The sequence below is a fragment of the Lontra canadensis genome, unplaced genomic scaffold (assembly GCF_010015895.1).
Source record: "Lontra canadensis isolate GAN:19392208 unplaced genomic scaffold, GSC_riverotter_1.0 scaffold55, whole genome shotgun sequence".
NCBI lineage: Eukaryota > Metazoa > Chordata > Mammalia > Carnivora > Mustelidae > Lontra > Lontra canadensis.
Genome location: NW_022631049.1, coordinates 4,711,559 through 4,729,357, shown reverse-complemented (window position 1 = coordinate 4,729,357; position 17,799 = coordinate 4,711,559). Strand labels below are relative to the sequence as shown.

At 38.8% G+C, this 17,799-nt stretch overlaps 1 protein-coding gene across 6 annotated transcripts in view; it reads right to left on the bottom strand.

Moving 5' to 3' along the window:
• Positions 1 to 9,469: 9,469 nt before the first annotated feature.
• WDR89 (WD repeat domain 89) overlaps positions 9,470 to 17,799 on the bottom strand; it is a 39,261-nt gene continuing 30,931 nt past the window's right edge. For all 6 annotated transcript variants that reach the window (XM_032875232.1, XM_032875231.1, XM_032875234.1 and 3 more), the window contains one exon: positions 9,470 to 11,193. In XM_032875232.1, coding sequence (XP_032731123.1) covers positions 9,999 to 11,193 — 1,195 coding nt within the window. In that variant the 3' untranslated portion in view covers positions 9,470 to 9,998. The remainder of the gene's footprint in view (positions 11,194 to 17,799) is intronic.

Sequence of the window (17,799 nt, the reverse complement as noted above, 5' to 3'; positions counted from 1 at the left end):
GCGTGTCACGTGTTTAACAGCAGAGGTATGTGCGCTCAGTGTGCAGGGAGAAGACTACCACTGGCAGGTGCTTACAGATGGCGCTTGGATCTGGAACAGTGTTCAAGGCTTATAGAAAACTCAATCCAACTTTCAAAAGGAATTGCCAAGTCGGAGTGCTAGAGCTCTATCCAGCCAAGCGACCGTCCTATCACACCAGTCTCGGGACCCTGTGGGTGTCATAGTTAATGAGGGTCTCCGGGGAAAGAGTACTTGGTTAAGCCCCTGCTGGGATCTCTTTCAACTCCTGGGCCAAGCTCCATTATTGGTAAAGCCCCTAAGGAAATATGGAGCCTTTATTCTGTCCTAGAGAAGAGAAATGAAGGCACAGATGGCAACTTCATACATAGAGTCTAGTTTAATCAACGAGGAAGTTACTGGAACCAAAAAAAAAACAAAAAACAAAAAACCTCAAATTAATGCAGCATTGCCCCTAGGCTAGGTACTAAAGACAGAAGGTAGAAAACTGACAAATCTGCTGTTAACTAGAAATGAATAGCTAAAACTAACCAGGAAGTTTTTCCAAGGGAGTCTTGCAAATGCTCTGAATGTCAGAGCAAAGAGTGAGCCTCTAGAAGGAAGAGCTCCTGAATGCAGGGTGCTTGCCGGGTGAGTCAAGGGGCGATGGGGGGGGGGAGGGATTTGAGTGGCACTGAGAAACACTTCTTTAGACTAATAATATTAACAACTTTGGCCATACCTAGTGGTACGGAGTCTAGAAAACAGCACAGGGAAACATCGTCCTCAGAATTAAAACAGTGAGAACCCAAGGCATAATAGATGCAATGAGCCATCTGCAGAGGTAATCACCCTAAGAAATGTTTTGTGAATGTGTTTGCAGAGAAACTTGGGAGGACCTGAGTCCAATGCTCATGACTAAAATTAACCACGTATTTTATGCCTCTGCGCCTTTGCACATGTTTTCCTTCTGCCCGTTTTATCATCTGTTGCTCTTTTCTCCCCTTTTTCCAGCCTATCGGGTAAATTAGTTTTCTTTCAAAATACATTCCAAGCATCATCTTCTCTTAACCTGTGCCTGAGAACAGAATGAATCATTTCTCTCCCTCCTCCCCCTACTTTTGCACTCTGTATGTCTTCTTTTTATTAGTTGAGACTCTGTCTCCCCTGGTACATTGCACGCTCTCTGAGAGCAGAGACCGAACCTTCTCCAGCATCATCCACTACAGTGCCTAGCCCAACGGACACTTAGCTCAGCTGATCCACTGAGCGGGTCGGAAGAGGAGAGGAAGGCTATGTCTCCTCTAGAAGTGGTGCAGCAGGATCTTTGGGGTAAGGTTAGGAGGTATGGTGTTTTGCCAGATCGGCATATTGAATCCTGCCATTGGTTTAGGGGCAGTAGCAGAATCTACAGGAACCATGACATTTTTATGTTTATTGAAAGAGAACTCTAGAGGCACCTGGTGGGCTCAGTTGGTGGAGTGTGTGGCTCTTGATCTCGGGGTTCTAAGTTTGAGCCAAATGTTGGGCATAGAGATTACTTAAAAATAAAATATTTTTTTAGAAAGGGAACTCTAGCTTTTTTTTTTTTTTTAATGAGAAAGCAGTTTAGTAAGGAGACAAACGTGTAAACAAAAATATCCAAGTTGCTATAAAAGTACACATAAGATTAAGAGCTAGTACAAAGCAAAGGGAGGATTAACTCCCTAGATGGAGATCAGAAAAGGTTTCGTAGAGGAGGAAATGATTGAGCTGGGTCATAAGGACAAAAAGGAGTTTGTCAAACAAACCACCGGGCAGAGGGAACAACCTTACCAAAGCATGGAAACAGTGTAACATTATAATTATGACTTTGTGCTTACTCTACTCCCAGACACTGTCCTTTTTTCTTTTTCTTTTTTTAGATTTTATTTCTTTTTTCAAGAGAAAGAGAGAGCACAAGTTGGGGGCAGTGCAGGGGAGAAGCCGACCCCATGGAGCAGGGAACCTGACACAGGGCTCAATCCCAGAACCTTGAGATCATGAACTGAGCCAAAGGCAGGTAACCGCAGAGGTACTGAGCCACCCAGGCACCCCAACTCTAAAACATTTTTCTAAGAGCTTTTACATGTATCCACTCATGTAATATTGTCAACTATCTTAAAGAGTTTATACAGTGTTATCAATTAGATTCCGCTGCTTGTAACAGAGACTTGAAATAATAGTAGCTAAACCACAGGGCAGTTTCTTTCTCCACAAAACCTCAGGGTCCCACACTCCTTTTAGCCAACATCTAGAAGCTAGTCATGGCCTTTATCCTCACAATCCAAGATGTTGAGTAGAGAACTCCAGCCATCCCATCTACATTCCAGACAGCTGGAGAGGGGGCACAGGGAATTCAATAGCTGTCAATTTATGCACATTCTTAGAAGTTTCCACATATATTCCATTGCCCCAACATAGTCTTTTTTTTTTTTTTAAGATTTTATTTATTTATTTGACAGAGATCACAAGTAGGCAGAGAGAGAGGAGGAAGCAGGTTCTCCGCTGAACGGAGAGCCCGACGCGGAGCTCGATCCCAGGACCCTGGGATCATGACCTGAGCCGAAGGCAGAGGCTTTAACCCACTGAGCCACCCAGGTGCCTCCCAGCATAGTCTTATAACCACAAACACTTGTAAAATATTCTGGGAAATAGTCCTTATTCTGGATATTACATCCCCCAGCTATGATTTGGAGTTTGATAACTATGGGGAAGGGAGAACAGATAACGAAGACGAGTTTCCGCACCTACTCTCATCTCCAGTTTGCAGATAGTGACACCAGTGCCCAGTGGGGCTGCATTCGTCATGATGCATTCAAGGATTGCAAGTAGGTTTTGCATTTTCTGTTCTGGGGTGTGTGTGTGTGTGTGTGTGTGTGCGCGCGCGCACACGTGCATGTGTGTTTTGCTTAAGCATACAATGTAAAGCGGGAAGAATGAAGGACGACGGGGCTACAAAGTTAGATTATTTTTTTTTAAGATTTTATTTTTTTTTAAAGATTTTATTTATTTATTTGACAGACAGAGATCACAAGCAGGCAGAGAAGCAGACAGAGAGAGAGGGGGAAGCAGGCTCCCTGCTGAGCAAAGAGCCCGATGTGGGACTCGATCCCAGGACCCTGGGATCATGACCTGAGCCAAAGGCAGAAGCTTTAACCCACTGAGCCACCCAGGCGTCCCCAAAGTTAGATGATTTTAATTCTGACACTTTACGTGATCTAACGATAATGGGCAGTGTAATGCACAAAACCCAGGCAGCACTAAAGTGCCAACAACATAATATATGAGTAATCTCAAAGCTAGATAATTGAGTTGGTTTGTGGATCTGAGAGATGGATTAGTAAAATGGGTCAGTAATTGAATAGCAAATTGATTCAATATGACATTGCTGACTGCAGCGGCAGAAAATCACATAAAATTTGCCAAAAGGACAACAGATACCATCTGACACATTTTTCAGTTTCTCCTTTTAAATTTGTTAAATGTCTCCCTCTCCTCTAAATAAGCACCCACTAAAGATCGAATGGCTTGCATTGAATGCATGTTGATGAAAAAAAGTAAAACAGTGCAGGCTAACTCTTGCCTCACAAATACCTTATTTATTTGAGTCAAGGTTCCAATGAGAAATATTTTGAAGAAATCATACACGTGACTGAAGTCAAGCAGTACCTATAGAAGAAGTGGGTGGCCACCTTCCCAGCAACTGCTCAATAACCCCAAGCTACTTTTTTTATCCTTCCCTGGACCCCTGTACTTCAGAAAAGTCTATGTTACCCCCAACCCCACAGGCAGTGAATCCCATGTGGGCCAACTGGTGGTGATCGCATTTCTCCTGTTAGTGACTATTTGAGGCATGTGGGCACACAATGAAATTCTGGCCAGTAACACTTGCTGTGAGGTTTCTCAGAAAGTGTGTATTTGTGTGTAAGTGTGCGATCATTAATAAAAAGGATCACAAAGAAACACTCTCTTTTCCATTGGACATAGTTGAGTGTGGATGTGATCGTTGACTGATTATAGCAATCTTGGGAACTTGAGGCTGACAAGATAAAGATTGGCAGAGCAGAAGAATGGGAAGAATTTGCCTTCTTGCTAACAAGCAAACTTGGAAATGCTCCACTTCTGAACTTATGTGAGGTAATAGGTTCCTTATATGGAAGCAAGGTTTCTTAGAACATCTTCTATTTTTTTTTTTAAGATTTTATTTACTTAATTTAGAGATAGAGACTGAGAGAGCAGGAGCAGAGGGAGGAGCAGAGGGAAAGGGATAAGCCAAATCCATGCTGAGCGTTGAACCCTCCTCAGGGCTTCTATCCCCCCAAACTCGAGATCATGACCTAAGCTGAAATCAAAGAGTCTGAACACTTAACCGACTCAGCCACCCAGGCGCCCCACGTCTTCTGTCTTTATTGGAGTTTTAAAGTTTCTCCAAACAGATCTTGAGTATTCTTGTTAATTCCTTGATACTTTTTAAAAATTTCCTGCTATTGTAAAATGATATTCTTTAGATTTTCGTAGGCTGACCTTGGTCTGGCAGCTTTGCTGACTCTCTTAATAGTTCAAAGAGAATTGAAAATGAGTCTAGGTATATATAATTTGCAAAGGAGTTTTTCCCCTCTTCTCTTCCAATCCTTACACATTATCCTACTTCTTCTTCTTCTCCTTCTTCTTCTTCTTCTTCTTCTCCTTCTCCTTCTCCTTCTCTAAGATTTTATTTATTTGACAGAGATCCCAAGTAGGCAGAGAGGCAGGCAGAGAGAGAGAGGGAGAAGCAAGCTCCCCGCCGAGCAGAGAGCCCAATGTGGGGCTTGATCCTAGGACCCTGAGGCCATGACCTGAGCCGAAGGCAGAGGCTTTAACCCACTGAGCCACCCAGGTGCCCCCGGTTAGCTATTTTTAACAGTGAATATATATTCATAAACAAATGAACCTCACTTTTTCTTCATTTTCATCTGGTTTTGGAATTAAGGTTGTATTAAACTTAAAATTCTATTTTGTCAAGGGATGCCTGGGTGGCTCAGTCGGTTAAGCATCTGCCTTTAGCTCAGGTCATGATCCAAGGGTCCTGGGATTGAGCCCCACGTCAGGCTCCCTGCTGAGCAGGAAGTCTGCTTCTCCCTCTGTCCCTGCTCCCACTCTTGTTCTCTCTCTCTCAAATAAATAAAATCTTTTTAAAAATTCCAGTTCCTCCCTGGTTTTTTGGTTCGTATTTGTCATATATATATATATATATATTTGGTAACAACTTCATTTTGGGTAAAATTCACATGTAATTCATTTACTCAAAGTGTACAATACAATGGTTTTTATTATATTCAGAGTTGTGCAACTATAATCACCATCAATTTGCATCACCCCCATACCCCCAAACATCCACAAACGCTCCCATTCCCCTCCCACCTCCCAGCCTTCGGTAACCACTGATACATGTTCTTTTGTTGTTCTTCTTCTTCTTTATAGACTTGACTATTCTGGACTTTTGATGTATACGGGATCATACAGGGTAGTCTTTGGTGGCTATTTTTATTTAGTATGTTTTCAAGATTCATCTGAGTTGTAGCATGAATTAGCACTTCCTTTCTTCTTATGGCTGAATAATATTCCATTGTTTGAATATACCATAATTTACCCCTCCAACAATTGATGATTATTTGATTGTTCCCACCTTTTGGCTATTATGAATAATGCCATTATGAGCACTCGTGTACAATTTTTTATATGGACTTAGGCTTTCAATTCTCTTCAGGATATACCTAATTTGGAACCACTGGGTCAAACTGTTTGAGGAATTGCCAGACTGTAGCTATGCTATTTTACATTCTTAACAGCAGAGCAGTGTATGAAACTTCCAATTTCCACATAAACTCACCAAGATTTTATTATTATTATTATTATTATAGCCATCCCAGTGTGTGTGAAGTGGTATCTCATCATGGCTTTGGTTTGCATTTTCCTGATGACTGATAACATTGAGCATCTTTTTTCTCTATCTTCTTTGGAGAAATGTCTATTCAGATCCTTGACCATCTCAAAAACTGCTTTCTCTTATTACTGAGTGGTAACATTTTTAAAAATATGTTTTTAGGGGCGCCTGGGTGGCTCAGTGGGTTAAAGCCTCTGCCTTCGGCTCAGGTCATGGCCTCAGGGTCCTAGGATCAAGCCCCACATTGGGCTCTCTGCTCGGCGGGGAGCTTGCTTCTCCCTCTCTCTCTCTGCCTGCCTCTCTGCCTACTTGGGATCTCTGTCAAATAAATAAATAAAATCTTTTTTAAAATGTTTTGAATGCAAGTTCTTATCTGATGTATTATTTGCAAATATTTTCTCCCATTCTGTGGGTTGGTATACCTCTCTTCATTCTTTAACTTTCTTTTAACTCTATGTCTTTAAGTGAATTTATTTATTTTTAATCTTAAAAACTTTTGAAATGATTTTTAATATGAGGGTCTCTTTCAATTTGTGAGTTTAAGGCACTTATTTCATTTTCCACATGATCAGAAGCAGTGACCAATGGTCACATTCCAATGGTCAAATTCACTTCTCTCCCTGAACATCTCCCTCCCTCATGTCCTCTTGCTCCAACCTGGACTGAATACTGTGGGCCTGCTGCAAAGCTGTTATCCTGCCACTATGTTGGGTTGGTGCCCTGATTCACGGTATCTCTTGTCTTCCTTGATTTACTCCTTTATTCTTTCTGGAGTACATCCTCCAGTATCCTTTTTCAAAAGCTAAACAGAAGGTAAAGTTTTAAACCTCATATGTTAGGGCAATTTGATCTATAGAATTATAGGTGAGAAAAGCAATTATCTCCTGAAATCCAAATTGTTAAATTCCTAGTGGCCAATGAGTGTGGTTAGCAATGGATATTCTGTTAGGGAAATAAATCTAGTTCCTCAGTTTCAGAAGGCAAGTGAGAAATATTCGCTTAGCAAGGGATGTCTCAAAAAAATTTACTGCCATTTGCTTCATGAGTTTGGAGAGCACAAGTTCAGATAGCAGGAAATTGTCCTCAGAAGTTGGAACTTTGATTCACCATCTTGTGTCATCCAGATTTGCTAATGAAGAGTCTAATTCACAGGTTTTCCTTGTACCTAAGTGATTGCTTCCCCCCTCCCTTTCCTTGGAAATTTTTAAAATTTTCTCTTTGTTCTTGGAGTTCTGACACTTCACAGTGCTATACCGTGGTGTGGATCTTTTTCATTATACTTGACACTCTGTTGAGCCTTTCGATCTGAAGACTGAAGTTCTGGGTATAGCGTCTAATGTTATTTCATTTTAATAATCCCTTCAACCTCCTTTACATTTTTTTGCACATTGTAAAAACTGATAATCTGATATTAGACCCTTATTTTATCTTCTGTGCCTTTAATCTTTTCTTTTACTTTCTCTCTCTTTGAGGTCTACTTTCAAAGGTATTTGCTTACCTACATCTTCTAACTCTTAATTACTTTTTTTGGCGGGGAGGGAGAGGGAGAGAGAGAAGGACAGAAGGGGCAGAAGGAGAAGGAGAGAAAGAACGCTCAGCATGGAGCCTGACACAGGGCTTGATCTCACACCTCTGAGATCATGGCCCTAGTCACAATCAAGCATCTGACATCCAACCTACCCACCCACCCAGGTGCCCTCTATTAATTACTTTTAAAGTTTAAACATTTTTGAAAGTTTTACTGTTTTGATAACTGTTTCATTTCCTGTGTTGTTTTATAAATGCAGTGTCTCCAAGTCTTTTTATACAGCTTTTCTACTTACATAGTCAGCATTATCTCATATCCTAAGTATCTTAAAAACATGGTTTTTCATTTTTACATAGTGCTCCATCAAAAGATCAAAATGTACCAAAGATTTTAAGCAGCATGAGGCATTATCAAATCTGTGTTTCCTATGTTCAGCCTAGAAATAGTGGGAAGAATGAATTGGAGCAGATTAGAAAAAAGGGTCTGTAATCTAGGAGAAATGATGAAACTCTTATCTAAGGCAGTAGTGGGGGGGGGTGCGGTAAATGCAGAAGAACAGCAGACAGATTCTGGGAGGTGGAGTGGCACAGGTCTTGGTGATTGACTAAGAGAAAAGAAAAAAGTTCAGAATTAACCTCAGGTTTATGATTTGAACAAAAGCAAGAACAGGTGAATTTTTTCAAATAAGAATTATGTATTTTGAGGGGCACTTACTTGGGTGGCTCAGTTGGTTAAGCCTCTAACTGGATTTTGGCTTAGGTCATGATCTCAGGGTCATGAGATCAAGCCCTGCCTCAGGGTCCCCGCTCAGCATTAAGTCTGTAGAGATTTTCTCCTTTCCCTTCTACTCCTACTGTTCATGCTCTCACTCTAAAATAAACAAATCTTAAAAAAAAAAAAAAGAATTATTTATTTTGAAGATGCTTAACAGTGATTTAACTATTGTTGCCTCTCAAGTGAGTAAAGCTAGATCAAACCTACACGGACGTTGCACTGTGTGGCACGATAGGATTTTCCCCTAGTGCTATGGTCTCAGTGATAAGTCATTAACATTTAAAGAGAAATGTACAAGGTTCTAAAATAATGTTTGTATTTTTCATGAGAATATTTTTAGTTCGAAAGATAAAAACATTTTAAAACATCTTTATAAATATTCTTATCTACAAAGATATTTTTATTTGTAATTAATCATAAGAAAACATACCAAACCTTTAGAGTGACCAAGTTTTTAAAAAATTAGCTTATTTGTTTATTTGAGAGAGAGAAAGAGAGCACATGCATGAGTTAGGGAGAAGCAGAAGGAGAGGGATAAGCAGATGCTCCTCTGAGCACAGAGCATTGTGGAGCTCAGTCTCATAACCCTGAGATCATAGCATGATACAAAATCGAGAGTCAGATGCTTAATCAACTGAGCCACCAGACACCCCAAGTGACCAACTTTTTAATTAAGATTCTTTGGAAAAATATTTAACAGTAAGGATGAAAAAACTGGCAGTAAACAAAAATTCAAGTTCAAAATTATGGCATCGTCCTTTCCCAGCAGCACCTCCTGCATGGCCCCTACTCCCCATGGGCACTTAAGTTTAAAATTATGGATGAAACACTATGAAAGAAAATATTATCACAAGATAGTAGAATATTTTGAAATAAAAAGTCATTCTGCTATATAAATACTTTCATTTTTTTGTATATTCCCTTTGAGTCTCAAAATAAGTTCTGCAAGATAATTTCCTTTTCATCAGTGAAATATCTGTTTACCATTTAACTATTTAAAGATATAGATGCAAATAGGGGTGCCAGGGTGGCTCAGTCAGTTAAGCGTCTGACTCTTGATCTCAGCTCAGGGCACGATCTCAGGGTCGTGAGTTCAAGCCTTACACTGGGCTCCATACTCCGAGTGGAGCCTACTAAAAAAAAAAAAAAAACCCCAAAACAAAAAACGATCTATCCAGATAGATGCAAATATATACTAAATATCTTTTTTTAAATAGATGCAAATCATTTTATTAAAAAAAAAAAAACCCTTAGTTCTACTTAGAATCATTAGAATATTTATATTTAAATACTCCAACTTAATTTATGTGTATTAAGCAAGTGGGAGCTCCTACAGAAAAGTCTGATTTGGTTTTATAAATAATGATGATTTAAAATGTAAAAAAAAACTAAACTTAAAAAACGTATCTCAAACCACCTGATTTTTTAAAGTCACACCAGCCATCTACTTCTAAAAAGTCCTTATCAAAGCTATTTCTTTAAACCCAACATTTACTAACTCAACAGATGGCTTTTAAAAATGAGGAATGTAATTTTACTTTCAACTCACTGATTATATACTCAACTGGCAGCTTTAAAAAAAATAATTTTAGAATACATGTAAGACCTGAATTAAACCATTTTCAACATTTCTCCAGGACTGTTTGCTAACTGGCTTGTTTTTACATATGAGCTTTAAACATAGCTATCACAGGTAGTACACAAAAATAACTACTTGCAACTATAAAACCTCTCAAGTACACTCCCAACATAACATCACTGCTTCTTCCTTCTCTTGTAAGAATCATTACTGTGAACTCGTACTCGCTGGGACACAGAGGATGCTATTTTCATGCTGTCTTTCTTTGTAAATGTCTTCTCTATTGGTCCGGGTTTCCAAAGTAACAACTGTGCATCTTCTCCTCCGGTTAGCAAAGAATCATCCTGCATATTCCAAGAGAAAGAACGGACTGTAGCAGCATGCCCTCCGTGAAGGCTGGTCACATGGCTCAATCCTGATGTAGTGCAGCTCATTAAGTGAATAATTCCTGTGTTTGTTCCTCCAACAACAAACAATTTGTCCATTTTTTCATGATATAGGCCACCAATTAAATAGTCCAAAATACCTTCTTTCAGATTAACCACTTCTCTGACATCTTGGATGTTCAAACAAGTAATTGGTTCATCAGTATTCAGATGATTAAGATCCCACCAACAAAATCCTTCATCGTGTGTCATGCAGTAAATCTGTTTATAATCCTTTCCAGACCAACCAATACAGCTTACTGATGAAAGGGAGTTACAGGTTGTAATCAGTGCATCTTCTTCATTATCCACACTAATATCGAATACATTTACCAGGCCATCAGTTGAACCTGAGACTAACATGTTCGGATTGTTGGGGTGGAAGCACACTTGAGTGACATCATCACTATGAGTCTCTGAATACGCTCCAAGTGGGTCTTTAGTAGTAGACAAACCCTGAGAACTAAGTCTTGCGTCCCAAAATACCAACAAGGCATCATCGTCAACTTTTTCTGTACCAGCACAAATGACATGATCATTGCAGTTGATATCAAAACTAATAAAGATATTGGAAGGGTAACCCTTGAACAGCTGGACAGGTTTTTCACCGGCTAATCGAGCATCCCAACACTTTACGGTGCCATCGCTACATGATGAATATACACTGTCACGAGAACTTGCAAATCGGACTCCACTCAGAAGTCCAGGATATCCACTAAATTCTCGTAGTACATATAACCTTTCTTTATCATATATTCTGATTGATCCATTAGAACATAAAACAGCAACCAAGTTTTCTTTTTCTGCTTGTACAGCTTTTGATGTGTCTATACCAAGCAAATAAGTAGGCTCTTTAGTTTCCGAGGAACGTTTAACAATACTCAGATTAGCAAATTGTTCCTCGATCTTCTCCATGTCAAGAGTAGCATCCAAGCGTAGTAAAAATCTGTAATAGAAATACAAAAATTAAAATTAAATGCAAATCTTCTCCAAAATTATAATCAAGTCAAGAACACTTTCCTCTGAGGACTGGCACAAAATAACAGAAATAAAGTCTATTCTAATATTTTAATCTTTCCCTGCCATGATATAACTAGAACTTGGTTGCATCCCTCTAATTCAATCACTCTTGAATACTCAATCTACCATATATACCTTATGTCAGTAAGAGAATTTTAAAACATGTACATATACTGCTCAGTAGTTCCTTTTAGCTTACACCCAACCTTTGGTCCAACTCATAATTCTCAGCATTAGCCAGAATGCTGGCTTCTCCTGGCCCCAGCTGCCTGAGGCAACTTTTAGAATTTAAACGCAGGTGGATGGGTGAGCCGGGTGGTAGGTATTAATGAGGGCACATACTGCATAGGGCCCTGGGTATTATATGTAAACAATGAATCTTGGAACACTACATCAAAAATTAATGATGTATTGTATGGTGACTAACTTCACATTAAAAAACAAAAGAATTTAAACATAGATGTACAGATGTGCAGAAAAATGGTCCCCCAAGATATCTATGCCTTAATGCTTGGAACCTGCGAATGTTAGGTTACATGGCAAAGAAGAATTGAGGTAGCTGATCATTTGATCTTTAAAAAAAAATTTCTATTATTGATGTATAGTCGACACACGTTACATTAATTTCAGGTGTACAACATAGTGATTCCCCAAGTCTGTGTTATATTATTCTCATCGCAAGTGTAGCTACCATCTGTCACCATACAATACTATCAGAATATCACTGACTACATTCCCTATGCTGTACTTTTTACCTCTATCATTTATTCATTCCATAACTGGAAGCCTGTATTTCCCACTCCCCTCCATCCATTTTGCCCATCCCCCCACATCCCTCCCCTCTGGCAGCCAAGAGTTTGTTCTGTATATTTATGTGTCTGTATCAGCTTTTTATTTTTCAAGTGCCACATCTAAGGGAAATCGAACGGTATTTGTCTTTCTCTGTGTGACCTATTTCACTTAGCATAATACCCTCTAGGTCCATCCATGTTGTCATGAATGACAAGATCTCATTTTTTTTTTTTTTGTGGCTGAGTAATAGTCCTCTGTGTGTGTGTGTGTGTGTGTGTGTGTGTGTGTGTTTGTGTGTACATGGACTCTTTATCCATTTATTTATTCACGAACACTTATTTGCTTCTGTATCTTGGCTATTGTAAATAATGCCGTAACAAACATAGGGGTGCATGTATCTTTTTGAATGAAGTGTTTTCATTTTCTTCGAATAAATACCCAGTAATAGAATTACTGGGTCATATTGTACTTCTATTTTTAATTTTTCAAGGAACTTCCATACTATTTCCTACAGTGGCTGTACCAATTTACATTCTCACAAGCTGTGCATGAGGGTTCCTTTTTCTCCATATCCTCACCAACACTTGTTATTCCTTGTCTTTTTGACTCTGGCCATTCTGGCAGATTTAAGGTAATAGCTCATTGTGGTTTTTGATCATCCCTGATGATGAGTGATACTGAACACCTTTTCCTGTATCTGTTTGCCATCTGTATGTCTTCACAAAAATGCCTACTCAGGTCCTCTGCCCACCTTAATTGGATTATTGGGGTTTTGTGTCGAGTTGTGCTTATCAGTTGATCTTAAAATAGGGAGATTATTCAGATTATCTGGCTGGGTCCAGTGTAATCACCATTGTTCTTAAAAGTAGGAGGAGGCAGAACATGATATGAGTCAGAGAGAGTTATTACTATGGAAGAAGGGCACAGAAAAATATATTGTTGGTTTGGGGGAAGAAGGTCTTTAAGTGGGTGGCCTGTAGAAACTGGAAAAGGCAAAGAATCTTCCCCATTTAGATTCTCCAGATGGAAATGCAGCCCTGCCAACACCTTGATTTTCACCCAGTGAGACCTATTTTGGACTTTTGACCCCTCAGAATTGTAATAAATTTGTATTTTTTTCAAGCCACCAAGTTTGTAGTAATCTGTTATATCAACAATAGGAAACTAATACATAGGGGTTCCCAATATGAAATTCTGGAGAAGTGCTTCTCAGGCAGTAGTAACTTATAAATGATGGAGCTGGATGTGACCCTAGGCATTCTGGCTTCAAGGACTGTGCTATTCACCACCACACCATATTGCCCTCCATTTTTTTTCTCTTAAAATATTTCATTTTGGGGGCTCCTGGGTGGCTCAGTGGATTTAGCATCTGCCTTCAACTCCGGTCATGATCCCAGGGTCCTGGGATCAAGTCCCACATTGGTCTCTCAGCTCAGCAGCAGCCTGCTTCTCCCTCTCCCTCTGCCCGCCGCTCCCCCTGCTTGTGCTTTCTCTCTCTCTGTCAAATAAATAAAATCTTAAAAAAATTTTTTTTTTAATTTTTAAGGAATCTCTACACCCTAGGTGGGGCTTGAACTTAGAAGTTCCTTAATGGTAGAACAAGTTCAAGGCCAGAAAAACTTGCATGCCTAGTGACTTTATCACAAATTTCCTATCTTGCTTTTACCAAATAAATAGTCTACCTCACAAATTCACTTTTTCATTCTTATGATGAAATGGTTTTTTTGTTGTTGCTTTAATGATATCTTTTTAACCGTCTGTCTTTTCATCTTTAAAAGAAGAAATGAGTACCAACTCAAGAGTTGTTAGAAGAATCAACTAAAATAATGTGTTCAGCACAACACCTGGCAAATAAAATACATATTCAACAGATGTTATATAAAAATTATCAGTATTACCACTACCAATACCACTAACACTATATTGGAGGCAGGGTGAGTTTGGATCTAGGTATTGTTACTCAGACTTCAGTGTCACCTGCCTAGAAAGATCCTCCCTAGTCAACCAATCTAAAATAGTCCCTGTTACTTCCTATCATATTGCTTGTTTTTATCAATTTAAAAATTAAAAATGCCTAATTATAAAATATTTCAAATATACAAAGCTTAGAAAAAAGTGTAACAGACACCCAAATATAGACAGATACTCAGATTTAACAGATGTTAACATTTTACCATACTTGTTTGTTTTTTATTTAAAGAAACATTACAGACACAACTGCCCTGAATTTATAACATGGCATTGCATTTGTATGTCTTTGCATTTGCTCTTTTCACTCAGTATTTTTGAAAAACCCTATTTTGCTGTTGAAGTTCTTATTCTTTCTTACTTATCTAGTATCGATAAATAATTGTTGAATAAATGAATAATTGATTCAACTTTCTTGCTCTTGTTCTAGGAGAAACAGAATAAACCTAAAAGGATATTGTATGTGTTATGTGTTTGCAGGGGGAGCTCTGCTCATGGAAATTAGTAAAATTAGTAAAAAGGGATTCTTTAACAGTACTTTAAATAGGGCATGAAAAGGAACTACAGAGAAAGATTTTATATTGTAAAGAAAAATATTATTTAACTTTTTTTTTTTTTAACCACAAGCTATTCAAATTATTCTTCAAATGTGTATTTACTTAAGAGTACTTTCTAGGGGCACCTGTGTGGCTCAGCTGGTTAAGTGTTGGCCTTTAGCTCAGGTCATGATCTCAGGGTCCTGGGATTGGGCCCCACACTGGGCTCTCTGCTTAGCGGGGAATCTGTTCCCCCCACCCCCCCCCAACCCCCACCTGTCTCCCTGCCTACTTGTGATCTCTCTGTCAGAAAATAAATAAAATCTTAAAAAAAAAAGTGTATTTCCTATACCCTCCAAGGAGAAACCCTTTTAAAATTCCAGATAAAAACTATCCATTTTTGAAATATTCCAAGAATTAATATGAGGTTATAAAATAAATAATTTTTTCTACTGCTTCATTTTGATTTTTGCATATGAAAGGTCAGGTTGATGGAAATTTTAAACAATCAAGTTTAATGTGGCTTTTAAGCTAATAGTAATTTGTAGGACTATGACCATGCACTCAAGCAGGATAGTAGTACAGAACTCCCTCCCTCCACTACATTGCCTAGAGAGTCTGTTTCATATTGGAACAGTACCCTGAATGATTTCAATTCAAAGGATTCTAGGGGTTGATGGGTCAGGAAGGGTAGGCCGCAGACTGAATGCTACAGCAAACTTAACACTTCAAGACTGTGGAGATGGGGGCACCGGGGTGGCTCAGTCGGCTAAGTGTCTGCCTTCAGCTGTCATTGTCCCAGGGTCCTGGGATCAAGCCCTACATCAGGCTCCTTGCTCAGCAGGGAGTCTGCTTCTCCCTCTTCTACTCCCTGTGCTTGTGTTCCCTCTCTTGCTGTGTCTCTCTCTTTCTGTCAAATAAGTAAATAAATAAATCTATCTTAAAAAAAAAAAAAAGATTGTAGAGATGGTAACAATCACAGTGGTTGTCCACTTGACACACTATTCAAATGCAATATAGTTTCTCAAGAAAGAAGAACTAAAGGATGGATGTATGGGTGGATGGATGGATGGATGGAAGGAAGGAAAGGGAGAGAGAGAGAAAAAACAAAAAGGAAGAAGGGTATTAGAGGTAAAGTAGGTCTATCTCACAAAGCCCTCAAGCTATAGAGCTTAGAGAGTACACAGATACAGTGAAATAATTTGAACTCTTACAGAGAAACATGAAAACCTCTAGCTTATGTTTTAACACATTAATATGCAAGTGAGTCATACTTGAAATATAGCCTTCCTAGGCTATGTAGTTAATTCTTAATTTTACATGCTAATGAATCATTCCAAGATGATAAATACTTTTTCTTCTATGCACAGCCTTTATCTGCATTTTCTTTGCATGATCCACCTCCAGTCCTGAAGAGAAGCCATAGGCTCTTTTCATCTCACACTACACTCTCACAGGGTGACTTCATTCACGTTGACGTGCCATCTATATGCCAATGATCTCATCCATTTACAGATCTGTATTTCCAACCATCTACTGGCCATTTCTTTTTGGATGTGTCCCACTACCCCCCAAAATAAAAGTGATCATTTATGTTTCTCTCCTCCCCCACCAAATCTTCCCTTTAAAAACAAAAACAAGATATATTTCACAATTTTCTCCATTTTGATTAATGGTATTAGCACCATGACAGCCCTCTGATCTACTTGGCTAAGCTAGAACCTCTGGGATATCTAATTCTCCTTCAACCAATCAGTTTCCAAATCCTACTTTTGGCTTTGGGCTGTGGGATGCTTAGGGGAAGTATTAAGTTAAATCTATTTCTGTCGATCAGAACAATATTGACAATTTCATATGATTCAACCCAACAAAAACATATGATGAGAACAAGTAAGATTAACCATAATTTCTATCTATTCTGTATTTGTTCCTGTTAAATGCATAAAAGGAAGCTTAGTTAGCATTCTAGATCTTAACGGGCTAGGGAGAGCTGAGGATTGTGGACTGAGCCCTTCTTATGTCAACATACAAACATACAGATACACAAAGAAAGAGGGTACAAAAAGAGGGGGACACAAAAGAGTACTAAAGAATATAAAAGAGAAGAGAAATGAAAATAAGCCAAAAGGGAAGAGCAGAGCAAAGAGAAGGGAATGTGCAAAAGAGGGGGAAGTTACTACCACTGTCTCTGGAGTCCTACACGAGGGAGATACTGCAGTTTGTACTCTGCTGACACAGAGATGAGATGAGAAATCCAGATAATGGAAGTTTAGGAAAGTCTAAAGCTATGGTAATTTGTGTGGTTAAAAAGAATTTTTCTTTCTTTTTTTTTTTTTTTAAGATTTTATTTATTTATTTGACAGAGACACAACAAGAGAGGGATCACAAGCAGGGGCTCGATCCCAAGACCCCAGGTTCATGACCTGAGCCGAAAGCATCCGCCCAATGACTGAGCCACCCAGGTGCCCCAAGAATTTTCCTTCATTTAAAAAAGACTGCTTGTTAGAATTCAATAATTATAATTATAATTAGCCATTATAACCAACTGCAATATGGGCCTAGGTGTTCTGAGAACAGTGGTAGAAGAATTACTAATATCTCACCTTGAGCCACTTAGTACAGATCAGGCAACAGCAGGACCCCAGAGCTGCTGTTGTGGTTCTTACTGGAATACAGGATTCTCCCATCCGACTATAATGCAGAGGGTGGAAGACATTTAGAAAAGCAACCCAAAACAAACATTTTGGGTTAAGTTTGATGTGGTGAGAATATTAAATTCCTGATGAACTGCCATCTTGGAATACAGTAGGTGGGAAGTGCTCACTAATCTCTTATCTGAATAATTGTCCTTAGATAATTAGGAATTGTTTACTTAATAACAAAATCCCTAAACATAAGTATGAATTTCTTGTCGCTTTTGCTTTCGTAAGATTTAAGTTCTTTTATCAATTGAAATGCTATTTCATTTTATTTCCTATTAAAATATACCCAGTAAAATGTTCTTTCTGTAAATAAAGTACATCCCAAACATACCTTGCTGCAACTAGGTACTGCTCTGCTTCTGAGATGGTTAAGTTTAAATATGAAATCTGAAGGACAGACTAGCTTAAATATCTCCATAACAGAAGAAATAGCTTTTTCCCCCCATTTGAACAAGAAACAAAAAGAGAAATAACATACATTTTATACCCATTTAGAAAATACTGATTACAAAAGGCACTATACTAAACATCTTC